Source organism: Gekko japonicus, unplaced genomic scaffold (genome assembly GCF_001447785.1).
Source record: "Gekko japonicus isolate JY-2015 unplaced genomic scaffold, Gekko_japonicus_V1.1 scaffold115, whole genome shotgun sequence".
Taxonomy (NCBI): domain Eukaryota; kingdom Metazoa; phylum Chordata; class Lepidosauria; order Squamata; family Gekkonidae; genus Gekko; species Gekko japonicus.
Window position 1 is genome coordinate 1,301,719 of NW_015163095.1, and position 19,474 is coordinate 1,321,192.

General features: G+C 42.9%; 2 protein-coding genes across 3 annotated transcripts in view; one reads left to right on the top strand and one right to left on the bottom strand.

Annotated features, from left to right (window-relative positions):
• Positions 1-479: 479 nt before the first annotated feature.
• EBNA1BP2 (EBNA1 binding protein 2) lies at positions 480-10,940 on the bottom strand. 2 transcript variants are annotated; one of them, XM_015406579.1, is made up of 10 exons: positions 10,902-10,940; positions 10,488-10,602; positions 9,179-9,262; positions 8,344-8,501; positions 6,670-6,793; positions 4,945-5,034; positions 4,631-4,706; positions 2,502-2,598; positions 938-1,100; positions 480-694 (listed from the first exon to the last, which is right to left on the bottom strand). In XM_015406579.1, the coding sequence occupies exons 2-10, from the start codon at positions 10,542-10,544 to the stop codon at positions 644-646; spliced, it is 900 nt and encodes a 299-aa protein (XP_015262065.1). In that variant the 5' UTR covers positions 10,545-10,602; positions 10,902-10,940; the 3' UTR covers positions 480-643. The 2 variants fall into 2 exon arrangements, with proteins under 2 accessions (XP_015262065.1, XP_015262064.1); XM_015406578.1 differs by lacking the exon at positions 10,902-10,940 and having other exon boundaries at positions 10,488-10,876.
• Positions 10,941-11,312: 372 nt separating this feature from the next.
• The window catches only part of CFAP57 (cilia and flagella associated protein 57), a 32,640-nt gene continuing 24,478 nt past the window's right edge, over positions 11,313-19,474 (top strand). Inside the window, exons 1-6 of the mRNA XM_015406570.1 lie at positions 11,313-11,469; positions 13,331-13,647; positions 16,416-16,702; positions 17,222-17,429; positions 17,976-18,128; positions 18,325-18,464. Coding sequence (XP_015262056.1) covers positions 11,313-11,469; positions 13,331-13,647; positions 16,416-16,702; positions 17,222-17,429; positions 17,976-18,128; positions 18,325-18,464 — 1,262 coding nt within the window. The remainder of the gene's footprint in view (positions 11,470-13,330; positions 13,648-16,415; positions 16,703-17,221; positions 17,430-17,975; positions 18,129-18,324; positions 18,465-19,474) is intronic.

Genomic DNA, 19,474 nt, shown 5'->3' on the forward strand with positions numbered 1-19,474 from the left:
TTCCTATACTTATTTTGCACAGAAATCAGTTTTTACAAAATGGAAGATCTATTCCACATTGAGAAACTGTTGTACAAATAGAGGGAGTTAACATGGCAATTGATTGGTAGTTGACTATATTCAACCCCTAAATGGAGATGACCGCACTGAATCCCTAAAAGAGCCCAGTGGCGTGGGAATAGGAGGACAAAGGTTATTATTTCAACAGCACAAAAGTACAGTCCAGACACAATAACAACAGCAACAGTATGTGCCAGATGGTGCTATCTACTAAGTCCTGTGTGCCTGTCCAGCCAGTGCCCGGATCAGAATCCCCTGCTGCTCCACGAAATCCTCCATTACAGGATATCACATCCCCAGCTGAACATGCTGTGGTTATGTATGAATGGCCCAGGAAACTTAAGGGATCAATGATCTCCCAGTATAAACATATGCAGAAAGCAGACAGACTTTCAAAACTGTTTAATTCCTAAGCCTCACAGAAGAAAAAAACAGTGTGGAAGAGAGGCAGCAGGGAGCGACTGGTGGTTGTTCATGAACAAACATGGGACACTCAGCATCAGACAGTAGCGCCTCCCATTTCCATAGCTAGTTCCTGAAGAATGCCAAACTTTACAAAGAAAAAAAAAGTCCATTTCATTCTCTATCGGGAACGGTTCTTCATTTTCTGCCTCATCTTTTTGCCAGGCCTCTTCTACAAAGGAAAAAAATGAAGCATTGGTGATTTTCCCCTTACCTTATTCCCACTCTGTCCCAGAAAATATACTCCCCAAGCAGCTCAGTTGTAGAAAGAAATTCCTGAGAAATCTAGATGGATACTGATTATTAAAACTACAAAATTACCTGTTTTCCCCAAGTCATCCAGAATATAATTCTCCCTACTTCCCAGTGCAATAATGGTCTATCCCCCTCATTCTAGTCCAGGACAGATACTTACGTTAGCACCCTTTTTTCCTGCTTTCCCTGAGCCCTTATAGTGGGCTACACCAGCACGAAAGCTGGACACGTCATTGTGACTTTCTCGAGTGTTCCACTTGGACCCTTTCTTTTTACCACCAAAACCAAATTTCTGATTCTTGTAGCGTCGTTTGGCATTTGGTCTGGAAAAAAAGCAACATCCATGATGGTTGGGTACAAGGCTACTGTTTACCTGCCATCCTGCCTTTTCAACAAAGAAGGAACTTCCCTTGCCTCTGCCTTCCGAATCATACATACATAAACAGAGATAACAAACTGTTTCTTACGTCACCATACTCTGAAGGGTTCCCCAGTCTTGTTCAGCCTCTGAGCAGTATTGGATTTTTGAAAACACACATACATAAACAGAGATAACGAACTGTTTCTTACTTCACCATACTTTGAAGGGCTCCCCAGTCTTGTTCAGCCTCTGAGCAGCATTGGATTTTTGAAAACAAGAGTGGGTGCAACTACAAAATGGCAGCCACAGGAGGCAATCACAAAATAATTGCCATAGGGTGCTGGGACCAATCACAAATGTTGGGAGGTTTATAGCCCAGCATCCTATGATGGAGGCAGCTCCCAGCAGACACAGAAGTGATATATCATGGGTTCCTCTGAAGCACTCCGTAAGGTTGCCAGCCTCCACATGGGACCTGGGAATCCCCAGGAATTACCGCTGATCTCCAGACAATAGAGATAAGTTTCCCTGGAGAAAATGGATGCTATGGAGGTTGGACTCCATGGCATTGTACCCCACTGAGGTGCCTATCCTCCCCAGGCTCCAATCTCCAAATCTCCAGACATTTCCCAACCTGGATCTGGCAACCCTACCCCCCTTCCCCTGCCGGTGGCCAGGGAGGACTTGGCAACCCTATGCTCCGGTGAAGTGGAGGAAATCCAGGGTTGGCTCTTTGCTTTGTCTAACAGCAAATAGGAAACCTGCTAATGGGTACCACATTGGGGATCACTGCTCTAAAATAAAGGTTATTTTGTTCAATGCACAATGGATACACGAACAGCCACCATATGATTTAGGTCTCAGCAGCCCCAACACACCACATTAGTCTTCCAGCTAGCTGCAATAACCAAGTTCCAAGGCAGTGCTAATCCCACATGCTCAAAGTCACAATGCAGCATTCCTTTGAAATCTGATGATTTTAAAACATGAAGCTCCTTTCTGTCATCTGGTTACTTTCACACACTGTCCTTATGTTTTGAAGCTTATGCAAGAACCAGAAATCTGTATTTTAAAAACTAACAATTCAAACTAAAAAACATATGGTTCAAAAATATACTTTTGAGAGCTGAATATTGTCTCCCATTTCTCAGCTGAGAAATGTTTTGCGTGTCAGCTCAACACCAACAGAATATACAACAGTAAAAATACCTTTCAGCGGATCAATTTTTGTTCTAGGAAAAGTGTGCAAACATTTGAGTTACACAACTTCTCAGACGAAAAAAATGATTTAATAAAAGGCCTATTAATAGAAACATGAAAGTGGAGTTTCTGGCTGAAATCCCTCCACTTGCAAAGGTCTTACCCTTTCTTTATCACTTGGCCTCCAGGCCCCTCTTTCTTTTTGCCCTGAGAAAGTGGTGGCTGTTCTCCCTCCAGGAATTCCAGCTTGTCTGAGAGACCTGAATAAAGAATTGCATGGATGCCAAGCCACAGAAGAATGTTAAAATAAGCTTTAGCCCTCAATGGACAAGATCTCTACATGTAAGCACTTTTGAAATGTTTCATGATGTCATGTCATAGGTCGTTATAACTTCCATTTGATAGATGGAGAGATGTAGACTGTGCAGCAACAGCAACACTAAACATAATGAAGTTTGAGTCCAGTGGCACCTTTAAGACCATCAAAGTTTTATTCAAGGTATGAGCTTTTGTGTGCATGCACACTTCCTCAGACACAATGAAACGGAAATTACCAGTCCATACATATAGGTAGAGGGTGAACAGCAAATTAGCATACAACATGGGATAATGAGCTAAGTTTATATGGTCACCATTTGTTTGGATTTAATTTGGGGGGGGACACAGTGAAGTAAATATGTCAAAATTAGAGACTGATATGTAAATGTATAGTTCCTCATTGTGGAATCACCCCACCTCAAAGAAAAGGATGCTGTTAGTTACCTCCATGTTTGAGCGGAGACAGATGGAGCATAACAACAGTCGCTCCAGTCACCAGACCAGACAAATACATACCAATCTACTATTCTAAATGACATTACATTCTAATATTCATTGCATTACAATCACTATTCCAATCTACTATTGCAAATAAGAAATATACTGAAGTAAAGAGGATGTATAGCTCTTCTTGGTGAGACTACAGATGTAAGGACTGAATGAGTTTAGCATATGAAGTGAGATAAGAAACCAATATCCCTGTTAAGTCTTGTGGGGTTGTTCCAAGTATTGTAATAACTTTTAATTCAGTGATTTCCCTTTCCGGCCTGTTCCTAAAGTTCCTTTGCAATAAAACAGCTACTCTGAGGTCACCCATTGAATGTCCTGGAAGGCTGGAGTGTTCTACAGGTTTCTCATCCTTGTGATTCTTGATGTCAGATTTGTGTCCATTTATCCAACCTAGCAGTTCGAAAGCAAGAAGTTGCTAGTAGATAAATAGGTACCACTTCGGTGGGAAGGTAACAGTGTTCCGTGCGCCTTGGTGTTTAGTCATGCCGGCCACATGACCACGGAAATGTGTTCGGACAGCGCTGGCTCTTCGGCTTGAAAACAGAGATGAGCATCGCAACCCTAGAGTCGGATTCGACTGGCTTTCGAGCAAGGGAACTTGGGCATAGGGTTTGACTGTTTCCCCTATGTAGAGAACCAAAGGGCATCGCTTCACTGTGTTTCGCCCCCAAATTAAATCCAAACAAATGGTGTCATATAAACTTAGCTTATTATCCCTGTTTGATCCTTGCATCTGTTAAAACATCATCATGTTGTATGCTAATTTGCTGTTCACCCTCTACCTATATGTACGGACTGGTAACTTCCATTTCAATGTGTCTGAGGAAGTGTGCATGCACACAAAAGCTCATACCTTGAATAAAACTTTGACTAAAATTGTGTTCTACTGCTTCAGACCAACACAGCTACCCACCTGGAACTAAACATAACAGTAACTGATGATCAGAGGGACTCAAATGCATCTAGTAAAGCTACCAGGAAAGACAGGTACAGACCACCATCCCTTCTTTCTGGCATTCACAGCCCAGAAGCCTAACATGTAACAATGAATTAATGTAAAATATACCAATTTAGGGACACTGATAGTGCAGTCTTAAGAAGTGTTACATCCTCCTAAATCCACTGAAGATGCTAACTATGCCAGAGTCTCTTAAAGACTAGCCAACTGAATGGGGGGGGGATTAATGTTTCCACCATTAAAGCGTGGGGTAGGGTTTCCCCTTCAGCAAATACTGATGTTTGTGGATCCTGCAGATAACGAGCTGCCACTGACCAGAACCTAGGACCAAATTACATACTATCTGCTGGGATAATCGTTGACTACAACTATTGGCATCTTAACTGGCTTCTGCTATGCAGTGGTAATCAGAGATCCCTACATATTTTCCCACCTCAGACACTTCATACACTGATACTCTGATAACGTAGCAGAGGAGGAAGGGAGAGAAATGTGGAATACTTCACCTTTCTGGTATTTCTTGACTGCATGCAACATTGAGGTCTTCTCCTTCTGCCTCTTCTGCAGCACCTCCGTTTGCACCTGTGAAGAAGCAGAGAATGAGCCTTGCTCTTCCTTGTATCCCAGTATTTCCCCTTTTGTGTACAAATATGCATTCACACACACTTCCCACTGCACATCAAGATTCCTATTTGTTTATCCGTAGCAACTGGATTCCTCTTGCAAAGGACTACACTTTGAGAACTTCCAGACAATTTGGTGTGCCAGCTCTCCCTTTCAGTTCAAGGGTTGTGGCCCTTGTCCCAGATCTTCTCCTCACCTTTTTGCCATATTTCCTCAGAGCACGGAGCTTTTTAGCCCTTTCAGACTTCTCCATGGCTTCTTGTTTGCTCTTCAGCTTTTGACGAATCTAATGAGGAAAGACCAAACAACATGCATGCACTTGGGATTTGTTTACAACAGTAACCCTGTTCACAGGCTTCACTGCATCTTTTAAAGAGTGCCATGTTCCTAAATATGGCACTTCCATAATTTCTGCAATATAGCTATTACACAGGAAATCGGGACACCATGCAGAAGAGCAGTCATGTTAGCCTATAATGCCCATGAAGATACTTCCCTTACTCACTAGCAAAAGTCAGCTGTGCTGTAGCATCTCGCATAACAATTCTGGCAGCAATGATCCAATTTATTATCACCACCTTTGAAGAGGGAGATTAGGATGCCAAATCATATTAGTGATTTTTAATACTGAAGCTATGCTATGGTCATTAATCTGATCTAAATAATAGACTATAAAGCTATGTTCCTGTGTTCAGTCCTTACATTGAGGACAGCATGGCGACAACTGTGCTTACTCCTTATGTAAAAAGATATCTACAATATGATAGAAAACATCAGTCAGGACCTCAAGCAAATGGAATATATTGATGAAATACTGATAAACTGAGCAAATAGCCACAGTGCATAGAAGATGTGCTGATTTACTGATCACTCCAATTAATCTTATTTATCTAAACTTGCCTTACACCAGAGTTCATATAAGAAATAACAACATCCTCAACTACTAGTAGTATCAGTTTCTCTCTTCTGCTTCGTAAGCCATTATGTTCCACCCAAGACCACTGCAAGACCACTGAAGTCATCTTCAGGATGTGAGCCACCTCACACTGGACCGGCAAAGCAGCAAGACAATGAATTATCTGCAGTACAGTGCACACTGCACAGAACTTTGCAAAGGCTGTTATTTTCTCCATTTCACTCTTCTATCTTTCTTGGAAGCATTTTTATGTGGAAACCTCAATGTACCAGATTGGAAGTGCTACATTTCTGGACCTGACAGGATCCATCTACAGTTATAACAGATATGGTGGGGGGATTAGAAGCCATATAGCTTACCTTATGAGAACCAGTGTATAGTGATTAAACTATTGACAAACAGAGGACTCACAAGGGACTCACAGGTGAGAGGAAATCCCATCCTCCACGCTGGTGCTCACTTCCTATTCTTCTCTCAGCTGCTACCATCTCCTCTTATTCCCCACTTGCTGTCACAACCATTGACCTTCCTCCCTCTCATCAACCCTCCTGGTCTTGCACTGTCTTCAGTCATTCCTTTTTTAAAAACTGTCTGGTTGTACAGGGCATCTAGGTAATCCTGTAATGCTGCCTGTGATCTCAGTCAGCCTTCTTTTTTAAAGTTGCAACGTGGGCATAGACTCACACATAGCTTTTCCATTCACAGGTGGGGTTTTTTTAAATCCCTTTTCCCCACTTTTACTTTTTAAACTTTTGGGATTTTTCTGCAAACATTACATTTGTAGAAATATCTCATAGTACTCTATCAGACCATATTTTGAAAGGGGGGGGTGTCACTGTATTTTATTGTATTTTAAATCACCTTGGGGACAACAGTTGAGAGGTGGTCAATTAAAAAATGAAACTACAACGGTCCCAGACTAACCTACCTGTTAAGCTTGTTGTGAAGACCAAACAAAGGGGAGAACCTGAGCTCTTTTGGAGAAGGGAAGAATATGATAGATACCTTCTGCATCTGCTGGTCAGATTTTGCCATTTCTGCAAAATAATCATCAGGCCGCCTAGTAGGGACTTTGAGCCGATGTAGCTGAGGTAAGGCTTCCAGCACAGACGCTTGAGCCTGATGATAACTGGGAAAATAAAAAGAATTACATCAACACGTTTAAATCCTGTTTGTACTTTGTGTATTTCATGCCCTGGCAAGGTAGATAAGTGGATTTCAGGCTCTTTGTTGTTGTGCCATGCTAACACATATTTGGAGAACATAAAAGCACAACTAGTCCCTCTTTATTTATTTATTATTTACATTTTTATCCCGCCCTCCCCGGAGGCTCAGGGCAGCTTACACGGCATATCGCCAAATCATACAATAGAACAATAAAAACATTTAAAATATTAAAACACATCACAGTCATAAACAAATTGTGGTGCTCCTCTCCTAAAAACAAGATGGCTGTCTCCTAAAACGTCCCATTCTCATCCAAAGTGCCCGCATCATGGTGACCCTGTACATAAATCATGGGGCGTTGGTGGTACAATGGCGATGGCGGCTCCTATTCTTTCTCTCCTTTGTCACCTAAAATTGTCATTGTCGTCAGGACATACATTGTCTTGTTGAGGCCACATTCACATCTCCCTCATATGTCTTGTTTTGTATTGCATTGCTCTGTTCCACAGAGGTATCAAGCAGCTCATGGCAATTGCCTTCTGGAAACTTGCTGCTATAACATGCATTCTTCCTTGTCCATGTGATCCTCACTTTTCTCCCTTGTTCCCGTCTCACAGACATTAATACTAGCATGTAATTTGCAGTGCAACATACTAAGTTTTCAAAAAGCATCTCATATACATGGACTTAAAAGCTCATCTTTCTCACGGAGTCGTCCTTGTGGTCAATGTGTGGAATTTCTTGTCTCACAGCAGAACTTCAGCTGGGGAACTTGTGGCCTACGGGCTTTAGGTGCAGGCTTCCTCCCAACCACTAGACTATGGTGTTTGTTGATTGGAATGGTAGCACTTTCTTCCCTACTTGATCCAGTTTCTTTTAACTGGCAAAAAGGTAGTAGTTTGCAAACGTTGATGGGCTATGTTTGGTTCCTAGGAACATTTGAATTCCTTATCTGAAGGGAGTCTTGGAGCTTATGATTACAAGCATCAGTTGCTGTCCTTGTAAACACTGGGCTATGGGTGACCTCGGACAATGGAGATGCTCTGGGCTCTCTGTGTGTGAGCAGTGTGTGTAGGGGAATGGGCAGGAGCATTACGTGTAGGGAAATAGGCAGAGTAGAGTGATATGACCATGGCACTGTGGCCGCTGCAATGTATTGATTAACTGTGCAGAACACCCATGAGGGGAACAGTGTGCACTGATGATGTGACTGATGTCAGAATTTCTAGGGATACTGCAAGAGTGGCTAAGCTAACTTTTCTTTCTACAGCTCTTGTACTGACTTTCCTCCCATATGCACAGGATGAGAAATCTACCTAGTATACTTTGATCAAATGTAGTACACTATTGTGAGCCCTGTCACAGCAGTCATCCAGCACAGCAGGACCACAGGACTTCATTGGCAAGACACATTAAAAAAAATACAGTTTGTTCTTTGCCCCAGAAAGTGTAAACACTGTATATAGTGTATCCAGCAAGCTCCTTGGAAGCCACTCATATACACAGACTTACAAACTCATCTCTCTCTTGAAGTCATCCTCAGGGTCGACAGCAACTTTATCAGGCATGTGACTAGAAGCAACATTTTTTTCCAGACAAGAAGCCACATCAAGCCTTTCTACCCAGGCTAAATGTCTCTGGAATTCGGATAGACACTGTTTCAATCCATCCTAGAAAGAAGCACATTAACAGTGATTAAGTGGAACATGTAAGACCTTTTCTACATTGACTGGTATATCATCTTACCAAGAAAAGCACTAGGAATCTGAAAGGTTCCTGCCCAAACACACCCTAAAGACATCATGACAACCTCCGCATTAATACATCCATTCCCCAAAAGTATTTGATAACTCTCAGATGCCCATCCAACATAGTATGCAATGTTTAAAGGTTGCTTCTTTGCTATATGGATGTCTGTGTTGTTTGAGTGTCAGTCTCCTCCCATCCAACTTCAACAAGCAAAAGAAATTCAGCTGCAACAATAATAGCAAAACCCAAGGAAGACACAGAAGGTTCCTACTGAATCTAAAGGGAACTAAATAAATTACTGTATTATAATGCTTTACCAAAAAAGTTATAATTTCTTTTACTAAATAAATAGCAATATTTTTACTTGCCCCTTCCTCTATGATCCAAGGGGATAATGCAGCTACCACCCTATATATCTTTTGTATAACACCTTAAAAAAAACAAAAAACCCCAAAGCCATTCCAAAAATGGAATACCTGGCTGTCAAGTATTAAGCTCAAGTACAACTGAACAGAGTGACTGATGCCCCAGCTACATACTAAGTTCATAACCTGGAAGCTCGGCATGCCAACAAAGGTCATGATCACCTAGTACTCACCACATTGTTGAAAGCCTTTGGTCGTCCCTCAAGTACAACATTTAGACCTGGCTTTAATAAACCTTTAGTAAACGCTTTCTGAAGCTATATTAGAAAAAAGAGACACATAAATAGCATTCCAGGAAACTGATCCTCACAAATGTCAAAGAAATTAGCTCAGCCACCCTCAACTCTTGATGAAAGAATGTGTGAAAAACAAAAATATACAGATGAACACCTGGAAGTATACCCGGATTGAGGTGCTCATACTGTTGTCTTACCCTTACAGGAGTACATTTAGCTTGAAAGACTAAATATATGTTACTGAAAATTCATACAATATTTGAAACAAACCTCAGCACAGCCCAAGTCACCATATTGCCTTAGGCAAATCAGTAGTCTCTCCATTATCAGCCCCCCCCCCATATGGAGACCAATATATTGGGCTACCTTACAAGGCTACTGTAAGGACTTTTGAGATAATATATATTTGATACACATTCTCTCATTATAACAAAAGTGATTTGTTGCAATACATGTAACACCCTACATTAAATATCATGAGGTATAATACAGTACTTCTATCACAAGTCACTCTAAAAAAACCTGTGAAAAACCACTACTGTTTTCATACCTAGGAACTAAATACACCATGACCCTGCTAAGCTGAAAGAATGGCTTTTCACAGTAGTCTATAAAACAAAAAGACCCTAATAACCAGGGCTATTTTTGGGCTGCCTTCCGATTTGGCCACGCCCCTTTTGCATCGTTCCTTCTCTTTTCCTTTCCCTCCTTCTTTCCTTCTCTCCTTATTTCTTCCCCTCCTTTTCTTCTCTTTCTTTTCCTTTCTCCTTCTCTTTCTTTCCCTTCTTTTTCTTTCCCTCCTTCTTTCCCTCTCTCCTTCATTCTTCCCCTCCTTCTCTTTCTTTCCTTCTCGCCTTTCTCCTTCTCTTTCTTTCCCTCCTTCTTTCCTTCTGGTTCTTTCCCTCCATTCCTTCTCTCTCTCTCTCTTTCTGCGCAGATCTGTGCATTCCCCCCCACCATACCTAGCAATCCAAAACAGTCCAGTGGCACCTTTAAGAGGTACAAGCTCTCCCTACTCTGTGAGAGCAGATCTGTGCTGTCAGGGGTGTGGCCTAATAGGCTAATTAGTTCCTGCTGTTGGGTGTGGCCTATTATCTAATTAGTTCCCGCTGGGGGTTTTCTAATACCATCAACCACCATTATCCACTATGGGACACAGCCTGACCATACTGTTAGAACTATATCTCGTGGCACAGCAGAGCAACCCGAAATTCACCCTCACTATTGAACACACAGTCAAACGTACCTCTCGGTCAGTGACAACAGATTCTTCAGAATCTGAGGACGTTGAGAAATCTTCCATGTCTGCCTGGAGCACTGCACGCTGCGTTCTGGAATACCTAAACTTCGCCACCACCAAACTGTAGCAGGAAAAAAAATTAATGAAGCACACTCCTTCCCAAAGATCATGAAAGAGATGCGGTAGGTTTGCCTTTGGTAGCGCTCCTGAACCTTTATCAAAAACCCAGCAGAGGAGGGCTCCCCACCATATCTACATATCGAGAAAACCTCTACTCGACTAATTTCTGCTCATCACAGAAAACCTTGACCAGGAAACAACATGACAGTCTTAGATGCAAACCCGAGCTTGAAATTTCCAGTCGGAGACTCCAGACCAGCCTCCAAATGCAAGAAGGGAAAAATGCCCCCACTTACTCACCACAACCAACCACGCTCTCACAATTCACGAGGAAGCGTGCAACACTACTTCCGGCCCCCGAGAGCCCGCAGTTATGTACTTCCGACTCTGCTTGGACGCTTTTTCGCCGTGCTTCTGGGACGCCGTCTCCATGGCAACCAGTTCTGCGGCCCTTGTTCTTTTAGTCTTCTCTGTCCAGAGTCAGGGATCATTTCAGCGAGCGCGGCCGAGATCGCGAGCCGGAGCCCGAGGGAAGAAGCCTGGGTACCTGTGGGAGAACGAGAAGTGGAAATGAAAAGAGCATCGGCGGGGAAAGATTTGCGGAAGGCTTGAGGAGCCCCGAGGAGGCGGCGGCTGTGGGAGAGTAACGTGCGGCGGGGACTCTAACGTTTGTGTCTGTCTTCCAGCACAGGTTGCTGAATCTCAGGCGCCATGTCGGTGATTGTGGCACAAGCTCTCCACATTTTTGGGTTCCAGTCTCGTGTAGCAAATAATATTTGTTTCTTTGACGAACAAATAATAGTGTATCCCTCGGGGAATAGCTGTGTGAAATATCACATAGAACAGAAATGGCAGAAGTTCATTCCAGGTAAGTGAGCCTCTTACTTTGCTCTCCCTCTTCCTTATTCTTCAGGTTATGAAGAGGTAAAATGAACTTTCCCTCCTATTTCCCCACCTTCAAAATCTGAAAGGGTGCCTTTGGCTATATACAGTTGTCAGGTTCCTGAATAGGCAAGTTTGTCCCATATAGTTGGCTGCTGTCTTTTCATTTGTAGAATTTATACATTAAATATTACTCAAAAGTTAGTCATGCAAGTTAATCAGTAAAAAGTTGTGGGTGGAGGACTTAGGTTTGGGGCACAAATTGTCAGAGCTCCTGGAGAAATCAGTGCCCAACAACAGTCATTCAGAGGAATAAAAGTTTATTGAGTCATTGATAGGATCTGGACTCTTAATGATTCTGTGTTAGAACTGGGGTAAAGCGCGCAAAGCCAGCTATTATACCCAGGGGTTGTTTCGTAGAAAAAGAGCTAGGGGAACTCATTAGCATAACTCATTAGCGTATGCCACATGCCGTGATATCATAAGGCCCGGCAGTGGACCTGCAAGGCCGGCGGGAGTGCGAGGAAGCCCCGTCAAGGCCCTCCCTGGCCCCAGGCAGGCAGGGGTGGGGAGAGGCGGGGAGGAAGCAACTTACCCTCCCTCTTCTCCTGCCTCCTCCTGGCTGAATGAGGGCCGGAAGCGGGGCAGCCGGAAGCAGGGGGTGGGGCTTCGTTGTGTGCCCCGCCCCCCTGCGCCTCACTCGGGGGAACTGCAATCCCCCCCGAATCGACCTCTGATTATACCTAAATCAAAGAGGATCCTACTGGCCCTGGGCCAGTCACACCTAAGCTAGAAGCCTGCCTAAATAACGGTATACAATTCTGAGGGGAAAGAGGAGCAGGGATGGCTAGGCTCAAGGTTACATAGGCCCCGGTCACATGGCAAAGTTGCCGTGGGAGAGGCACGGGAGTCCCGCAGATTTTCCGGGTGCGATCACACCCCAACATCTGGGAAGCGCAGTGCTCCCGTGGCTCCCCGACGAAGGTGCGAATTAAAAAACTAGTACTTACGAGGTACTAGTTTCCGGAAACCGCAGGCCAAGGGCGGGTGTCTGATCGCGTTTCCGGTTGACTTACATGGCATCCGGCGCCCGTCTCAGTGCTACAGCGGCCAACAGCGCATGCACACAAAGAGCGATTGCTAGTGCGATTGCGCGGCGCGGCTTCTGTGCCACGCTACAGGATACCTGTCTGGTCGGCATCTCCCTCCTAACCACGGGACCTCGACCGGGACGTGTGCTTGGGTGGCCGCGCGTTAGTTTCCTCCGGGGCAATTAGCCACGCCTCCCCCCCGCGATATCCGGCCCGTGTGACCGGGGCCATAGAATTGTAGAATGTTAGAGCTGGAAGGGACCTTGCAGGTCATCAAGTCCAACCCCCTGCACTCTGCAGGCGCATAGCCGAAAGATAGCCCTACAACATACCTAAAAGATGGTCGTTCAGCCTCCGCTTGAAAACATCTGAGTCAAGGAAGATAACAGCCAGAAATGAAAGTATACATTCTTCAACTCACCCCCCACGTTCCCATGGCAACCAAGCCCAAGAAAGGGGCTAGGCTAACGCAAATAACACATCAAAAGTGAAAAGTATGGTGGGGGGAGAGTGAGTTGCAAACCTGAAGTTTACATTGCTTAATGCTTTCCAAATAGGGTCTTTGTGTATACCACTCATTAGTGACTAAGCCTTCTTTTTTCTTTTTTGCCAATCTCTTTGCAATAGGGAAATTTCTGGGATTTGGATATTCTGGATTATTGCTCATGGAAAAATTGAAATTGGTTGCCCTTTGATCCCAGCTCATAATTTTTTTTTGCATTAGACTAGCTGAATATTTTTCTGTGTTCTTTATAGGCTCAGAAAAGAGCCAGGGGATGCTGGCGCTGGCTATTAGCCCAAACCGACGATACTTGGCCATTTCAGAAACAGTACAGGATAAACCTGCTATCACGATCTATGAACTGTCATCTGTCCCATGCAAGAAGCGAAAAGTCCTGAATACCTTTGATTTTGCTGTTCAGGAGTTTGTTAGTCTGGGGTTTTCTCCTGATTCCAAGTATCTAGTGGCTCAGACAGGACCTCCTGAATCAAACCTTGCATACTGGATGTGGGAAAAGCAAAGATTAATGGCAATTGTCAAAGTTGATATTCAGAACAACCCTATATATCAGGTAAGGTAGGAGAAAAAAAATCCCTTCTCCATGATAGACGTCTCTTGGGATGTATTTGGAGACTTACTTAGATTGGTATAATCAACCAGTAACACTGGAACTACTATGAAGCCCTGCATGCATTTTCCATGATGAAAAGATTCACATGATATGTTGGGTACAAAATTCTTCAAAAGGGTTATGGAAGCTAACCATTAATTTATTAAAACATTTATATTGTCTTTCCTTATGGTTCAAGATGGCATACACTAATGAACCAAAAACATCCAGCAAGTAATTAGGAGCCTCTATAATTGTTGTGTTCTTATACACTGAAACTATATCACCTACACCAATGGAGGCATAATCAGAAGAAGTTCCTACATGCCATCTACAACTTGCTTTATGATTGAACAGTATCCATGTGCAGTGCTGATTACAGGATAAACATGCCTTTTGTAAGAACCACCCCAGGCAGTGCACTTAATCTAAAAGTTTTGATTGGCAAGGTGACTGGAGATATGGCCTGACAGCTCTTGCTACTCTATATGAAACAGGGCCATTTCAAGTTACAAATTATTGTGGCTACCTGAGAACTTTCAAACAAACCTGTAGTGGGAGTTCCACACTGAGTACTCAGTTCCCAGGTGCATGAAGGAGAAGGGGCTTAAGCTCCCCCCCCCCCCCCCCCCCCCCCTCCATCTGAAGTGGCCCAAGTGAGCTACTACTTGCCCTGCTGTAGATATACAAGTTATGGGCAAATAGTGACTCTGGGGCCATTTGTGTTGGGAAAACAATGCAGGGGGAAAACATAAGCCTTCTCTCCTTGTAGGTCATAGTCATGATCTGAATGAGACATTAATTAGGAATTAAGATTCGGCAGGGAACTTTCAGAACACATGGGAGATGTGAACTTTGTAATGTGTGAATTAACAGGATTTCCTTTCTGTAACCACTATTCATCAGATACTATACCATAATGATTTGCTAGCTTAATAAAGTGCAGATGCACTTTTGCTCATTTATAATATGCTGTGATTGCTTAGTGTTTGGTTAACCTAAGTCATGAAAATGACATAAGAACATAAGAGATGCCAATGTTGGATCAGGCCAAAGGCCCATCCAGTCCAACACTCTGTATCACACAGTGGCCAGAAATACCAGTGCCATCAGGAGGTCCACCAGTGGGGCCAGGACATTAAAAGCCCTCCCACTGTTGACCCCCCCCCAAGCACCAAGAATACAGAGCATCACTTGCCCCAGAGTCCCTATCTATACCTTGTGGCTAATAGCCACTGATGGACCTCTGTTCCATATGCTTATCTAATTCCCTTTTGAAGCCATCCATGCTTGTAGCCGCCACCACTTCCTGTGGCAGTGAATTCCAAGTGTTAATCACTCTTTGGGTGAAGAAGTACTCCCTCTTATCCGTTCTAACCCCACTGCTCAGCAATTTCATGGAGTGCCCACGAGTTCTTGTATTGTGCCTCTTCACATTACCATCAGATAACAGGTAACCTGGTACAGTACTACTACATTTTTATCCTGTGCTTTCTTCAAGGAGGTCAGGGCAATGTACATGATTCTCCCATTCTTTACTTTATCTTCAAAATAATCATAGGTTAGGTGGTGTGTGTGTAGAATGACTGGCTAAAGATCACCTTCAATATTGTCTGTTCGACTGATTTGCTTAACAATGCAAAAGCTAGTTGGATAAAACCCTATATCCAGGACTGTAGGTGTGAACTGAATAATTTGAGGGTTTCTTTTAGCAGGGGTGGATTTTAATATTACATTGGCAGTTGCCAAGTTCTTTTCTCAGTTGATTAAGATTAAAAATCATTAATTTTTTACATTATATAGACACATGTCTTAAATAAATATCCTTTTTTAAGTCTTAGTGTGACACTGTTCAGAGCTGAATTGGCTGTAAGTGCAGTATCATTAAAGTAAAAGTTGAAGATTAGAACATGGGATTCCATGTACTCCAGTACCACACTAGTGGTGATCACTTTCTTTGCCATTGTTTGCATGCAGAAAGTCTCAGGTTCAATCCTCAACATGTCCAATTTAAAGGATGGAGAGAAAAAATCCTGCCTGAAACTTTGAAGAGCCAGTGCCAGTCAGAGCAGATGGTACTGAGCTAGACAAGCCAATGTTCTGTGTTGCTATAATATGACTTCACATGGGTTCACTTCCCTTCATAAATATATAGGATATAACCTTATAGGGAATGAGTATTTAAAGTATTGATTTAAGTGAAAGACTTTTACATCCATTATATCATTACAGCCCCAGATATAAGCTACAATCTTAATAACACTTTCCTGGGATTAAGCCCCACTGCATAAAATTGGATTTACTTCTGAGTAGACCTCCTTTGGATTGCTTCCATAATGTACTAAATAATTCTTATTACTTTTGTTATTTTTTGTTGGATTAAAACTATAGACCCATTTGATCAGGAAAACCACTATGAACAGCACAGAATTATGTACAATTAGGGGTTATTTTTGAGTTTGGCTAATATTGGTGTGGTGGGATACCTGACCAGGAAAATAATTGTTTTTTGCAGGCCAGAAACAAATAGATAAATTGATAAATGCATTATGTTTAAGGTATTATTTGATGTAACTTTGAGACCACTTTGTAAATACTTGAGATTTTTATTCTTTGTCAATGCTATACATTTAAAGTTTTCTGTGCAACAGTGTGGCAAACTATAATCTTAATTTACTGACAGCTGCATGTAATGCTTCTCTGGTGATCATTTGTTTGTTGTTTTCCAGGTAAGCTTCAATCCACAGGATAATACCCAAGTCTGTGTTACAGGAAATGGCATTTTCAAACTTTTCCGATACACAGAGGGAACCTTAAAACAGACCAACTTTCTGCGAGGGGAGCCTCAGAACTACCTTTCTCATGCTTGGCTCTCTGAAGAGAAGGTGATTGTGGGCACTGACACAGGCAAGCTTTACTTATTTGATTCTGGAGATCTACGTTGGGAGACCAGTATTGAGCACAAAGAGGTACCCATTCATGTAGAGAAGGAGGAACCAACACAAGAATCAGAAAGGTGAGGCAGTTTCAAAACCATTTCATCTGAAACAATCAGCATCATCCACAGATAAGCCAGTACAGTCTGGTAGACAATGTGTTGAACTAAGATCTAAAAGTCCTGGTCAGTGTATCCCAAACATGACTTTACTATCTATCTTGGAAAATGTTGGTTCTACTAAAGTGGAACCAATAATGGTCCATCTTATCCACAAAGTTATTAAGTATTATGTTTAGGATTTAGGATTACTTACAGTGGAAAACTAGATTTAAATCCAATTTTAAGTGTATTTACTCAGAAGTATGTTGCATTGAGTTCATTGGGATTTACTTCCTAGCAAGTATGCAGAATTACAACCTTCAATCACAATGGTTTGCAAGAACTTTGCATTAATACAAGGACTATATGACCCCACCACTATTAATACACGTTTAAAACAAAAAGTAATTCATTGTACACAATGCATGACTGACAGTTGGAATTTGTATAATTCTCTGGGTGCTGCTAGTGGACTGATTGTCTCCTTTTTTTTTAAAGCCTCATTGAATTTCCTGCTGCCAGTTCCCCTGAAGTCTCCAGTGACCTGATTTTTGAACCTGAAACACAGCAGCAAGCATCTCTGCCCCGAGTCTCTGCTGTTGCTACATATTCCAAAGGCTTTGCTTGCTCAGCTGGCCCTGGAATTGTTCTGTTGTTTGAGAAGTCAGAAGAGAAGGAAGGTTATAGAGAGAGCCGAGAAATACGGGTAGGTAGGGGTGTCAGAGATAGGAATATAGTATATTGACAACTAGTATGAAGCATCCTGTCTCTCGGAGCAGAGTGAGGTAGATGCCTAAGCCAGTTCTTAAGGACAGGCTGACACTGGAAGATGCATTGCTATGTATGTACATAGGTTGCGGGACAGTTCCAGGAGACCTGAGCTATATCTCTGGCAATCTCCTTACGTGAGGCTGTACAGAAGGCTTCTGTTTAATAATGGGGACACCACTTCACTTTAAGGGAAAAGTGATTTTGGAAGGTTGAGGCAGTTTTACCGATTTCTAAAATTGGAGGACAGAAGGGCCTGGCGTGATGTGGTCCATGGGGTTGTGAAGAGTCGGATTCGACTGTGCATCTGAATGGCAAAATATAAAGGTGGTCAAGTGTATTGAAAGTGAATGCTTTAGAGGTAACATAAACTTTATTAATGCCATCTTGCTGTCATTGGCTATGGAGATATACTTGTTGCTCTACTCTACTTGAAAAGTATGCATGGAGGACAGTTATCTAACTACCCTGGTTTACTGCATAGGTTCCACAGGACCAGTGCAGCAGTGACCCAAACCAATCAGACAAGCAGGAGGTTGTATGTATTGCCTTCAGCCCTGCAGAGGAGACACTTCTTATCAGCACAAATAAGAATCAGATCTATTTGCTTTCCATGGCCTCAGCTGAAATGAGTAGGGTGAGTTTGTTCTTCCCACAGATCTTTGAGCAGTGATAGAAGTTCTTATACATGTAGTAGTTCAAATAACTGTGGCATCAAAACATCAACCTACCTACTTTTTGGCAGTACTTCAACAATACTGAAGGAAGATTAAGCAACAGTAGCAAGTACTCACATAGGACTATGTCTAGCTGACATTTTTATATTTCACTAGGGGGAAACAGCTCACTTTGAATATCTGAATTGCCCATTACATGCTTCTTCTATTACTGGCTTGGACACCTGCATTCGCAAGCCCCTTGTTGCTACATGTTCATTGGATAAATCTGTCCGCATCTGGAACTATGAAAACAAGTAAGAAGCCATATTTTGCTGCACTGCTTTTGATTAGTACACGTATGGTTCCAATTCCCCAAAGAGGGAATGAGCAACCATAAGGGGCAAGCATCAACCCTATTCTGCTAAATAGTAATTGCTTATATTTGCTTAGAAAATGGAGTACTACTAAGAGATGATGGTTAGAATAGAAATGGGGCCGTCTGTTTCTCTACTGACCAAAAGGCAAGATTCAAATATTTTTGTACTGGATCAGTAGGCAGGGTTCATAGAGGACATATATGCTTGCAGTAGGTCACAGGAACACTGCATATGTTGCATAACTAAGGCTGCGGTCACACGCAACATTAGCCACGCAAGAGATACGGAAGACAGGCGGAGTTTCCGGTCGCGATCTCACCAGCACATCTGGGAAGCATAGCACTTCCGTGGCACAACCGAGGCTTCCTGCCGAAAAAGCGCAGCAAAAAACTAGTACCTCGGAGGTACTAGTTTCCGGAAACTGCGGGGCAAGGGCAGGCGTCTGATCGCGTTTCCGGTGGCATCTGGCGCCCGCCCATGTCCCCTTGCGGAAATGTTTTTTTTTCCCCAAGTCTCCGTGGATGCGCACACGCACCCAACAGAGCATGCGCATTCGTAGTGTACACAAAAAAAGAAAACCAGTTCGCCGCGCCGCACGCTTCTTCATTGCGCGCAGGCGTGTGTTGTGATCGGCACCTCTCCCTACCCACGGAAGCTCCACAGTACCTCCACAGAACCTCCACAGTAGGTCTGATCGCTTTACTGCATGTTAGTTTGCCCCGGGGCAAACAGCCACACTTCTCCTCCGCAGTTTCCTGCCCGTGTGACCGGGGCCTATATGTCATTATTCTAAACCCAAAAAAATCTATATATTTAAAGTTGAGAGACTTAGGAAGCCTGTTGACTCATACCTTGTTTTTATCATATATCATTAGAAAACTTTTGTTTAGAAGTTTCTAATTTAAATACATTTATGTAGAAGCAAAGCCCTTTCATTAGTTCTGCTT

What these genes read in the sequence shown, in the direction of transcription:
- EBNA1BP2 (XM_015406579.1), bottom strand. Translation starts at nt 10,544, where the DNA reads ATGGAAGATTTCTCAACGTCCTCAGATTCTGAAGAATCTGTTGTCACT. An exon ending in TGAGGAAATATGGCAAAAAG is followed by an intron (nt 4,707 to 4,944) that starts GTGAGGAGAAGA and finishes GCTTCTTCACAG; the next exon opens with GTGCAAACGGAGGTGCTGCA. An exon ending in CAGGAAAAAAGGGTGCTAAC is followed by an intron (nt 695 to 937) that starts GTAAGTATCTGT and finishes TTTCCTTTGTAG; the next exon opens with AAGAGGCCTGGCAAAAAGAT.